At 53.7% G+C, this 1565-nt stretch overlaps 1 protein-coding gene across 1 annotated transcript; it reads right to left on the bottom strand.

Moving 5' to 3' along the window:
- Positions 1-260: 260 nt before the first annotated feature.
- On the bottom strand, positions 261-1139 carry EMH_0096830 (uncharacterized protein; the record flags this gene model as incomplete). The annotated part of the gene is made up of 3 exons (XM_038023256.1): positions 261-355; positions 659-761; positions 939-1139. The coding sequence occupies 3 exons, from the start codon at positions 1137-1139 to the stop codon at positions 261-263; spliced, it is 399 nt and encodes a 132-aa protein (XP_037879110.1).
- Between the last annotated feature and the right edge of the window lie 426 nt (positions 1140-1565).

The following is a 1565-nucleotide window of genomic DNA, read 5'->3' as shown; positions in this document are numbered from 1 at the left end:
TTTCCTCAGGTATGAATGTCTTCAGTAAACAGGCTACCTCGTGAGATCCCGGATTGGCAATCCAGTCTACTTATCGTGGGACACACGTAGTCACGTAGTCTTAGCCGTCTCCTACCGCATTTCTGGCTGCGCCTATCCTGCTTCGCCAGCTCAGTGAGGTCACTTGTGATCGCGGCTGCCGTCGCACAAACGCCTTCCAGCGCTGCAAATCAACGCTCCATAACCGAATCCATACCCACGCCAAGCAAATGAATTTCTTTCTAATCCCGTACTTGCTGGGCAAAGCACCGCGGCATCGCAGCGTCAGGAGAGGTATCTCCAACGCGGGGCAAATACATGAACGAAAGCAAACGTCCTAATCCCACAACAACTACACATGCGTATCCCTCATCCTCTTGCCAAATAGTGCGTACACGCCTATCGGCAGTTTGAGCTGAGCTCGGCCAGCGCAACTCAACCAACCACAAGCGTCATGCTAACTGCGAAAAGCTGCAGGCTGATGGAAGGGAAGCTCATGCCGACTCGCACCTTGTTGACAACCTAACGGCTGTCAAAAATGTTCAGGACGTGCAGGAAGCATCATGCGCATGGTGACCGACCGCTCGCCTCCCTTCGCCCTTGCATTTTTCAGTGGGTTGCTATAAGCGCTGTCCCCTACCGCCTTTCTCGCTGCGGCTATGCTGCGTCCCGACTTTAATGAGGTCGCCTGTGATGGCGCGCGCCGTCGCACGAACGCCTTCCAGCGCTGCAACACCACGCCCCTGTAGACACCCAGCAAGAGCACGGCTAAACCAACATGAGCTCACACACCTGTTCACACTGCATCTCCGAAACGTTCCATGCATGCGCATGCACATCCATGCCTGCCATCGAAAAACCTACAACGTTAACGAGACCCCACCCGCGCGGAGCAAGTGAATTTCCTTCTAATCTCGTACTTGCTGGGCAAAGCACAGCGGGGTCGCAACGCCAAGAGAAGTATCTTCACAGCGCGGCAAATACATGAACGAACCCAAACTCCTTAGTCCCACAACAACCACACGTGCGTATCCCTCATCATTTTGCCAAATAGTGCGCACGCTCCTGTCAGCAGGTGACGCTGAGCTCGACACCGCAACTGAACCAACCACAAGCGTCATGCTAACTGTGAAACGCTGCACCTAGATGTAGGAAGGGTTCATGCCGACTCGCTCTTTGTTGACAACGCATCGGCTGTCAACAATGTTCAGGACGTGCAGGAAACACCATGCGCATGCTGACCAACGGCTTGCCTCCCGTTGCCCTTGCATTTTCCACTGGGGTGATATGCCCGCTTCGCGGTGAGCTGCCGAGTGCGCTCGAAGATATATGATGTCCATGAATTGTGCATATCCCGACAAGACAAAGAGCTTAGCAAATGTACGCAAAGCATAAGCACATGCCCCCCACGACCTCTCGTGCAAGCGAATGCCGCAACGCCAAAGAATTGTGCTCCACTAGACGCAAAACAAGAGCGTTACGTTACTCAACAGCTGCGCAATGAACGGGCATCGCATCCTTTTGCGCAACTAAGTACTGGCACGATT

The sequence above is a fragment of the Eimeria mitis genome, genomic scaffold, assembly GCF_000499745.2.
Source record: "Eimeria mitis Houghton genomic scaffold, Emh_scaff9266, whole genome shotgun sequence".
Classification (NCBI taxonomy): domain Eukaryota; phylum Apicomplexa; class Conoidasida; order Eucoccidiorida; family Eimeriidae; genus Eimeria; species Eimeria mitis.
This window is presented reverse-complemented; position numbering and strand designations above follow the sequence as displayed.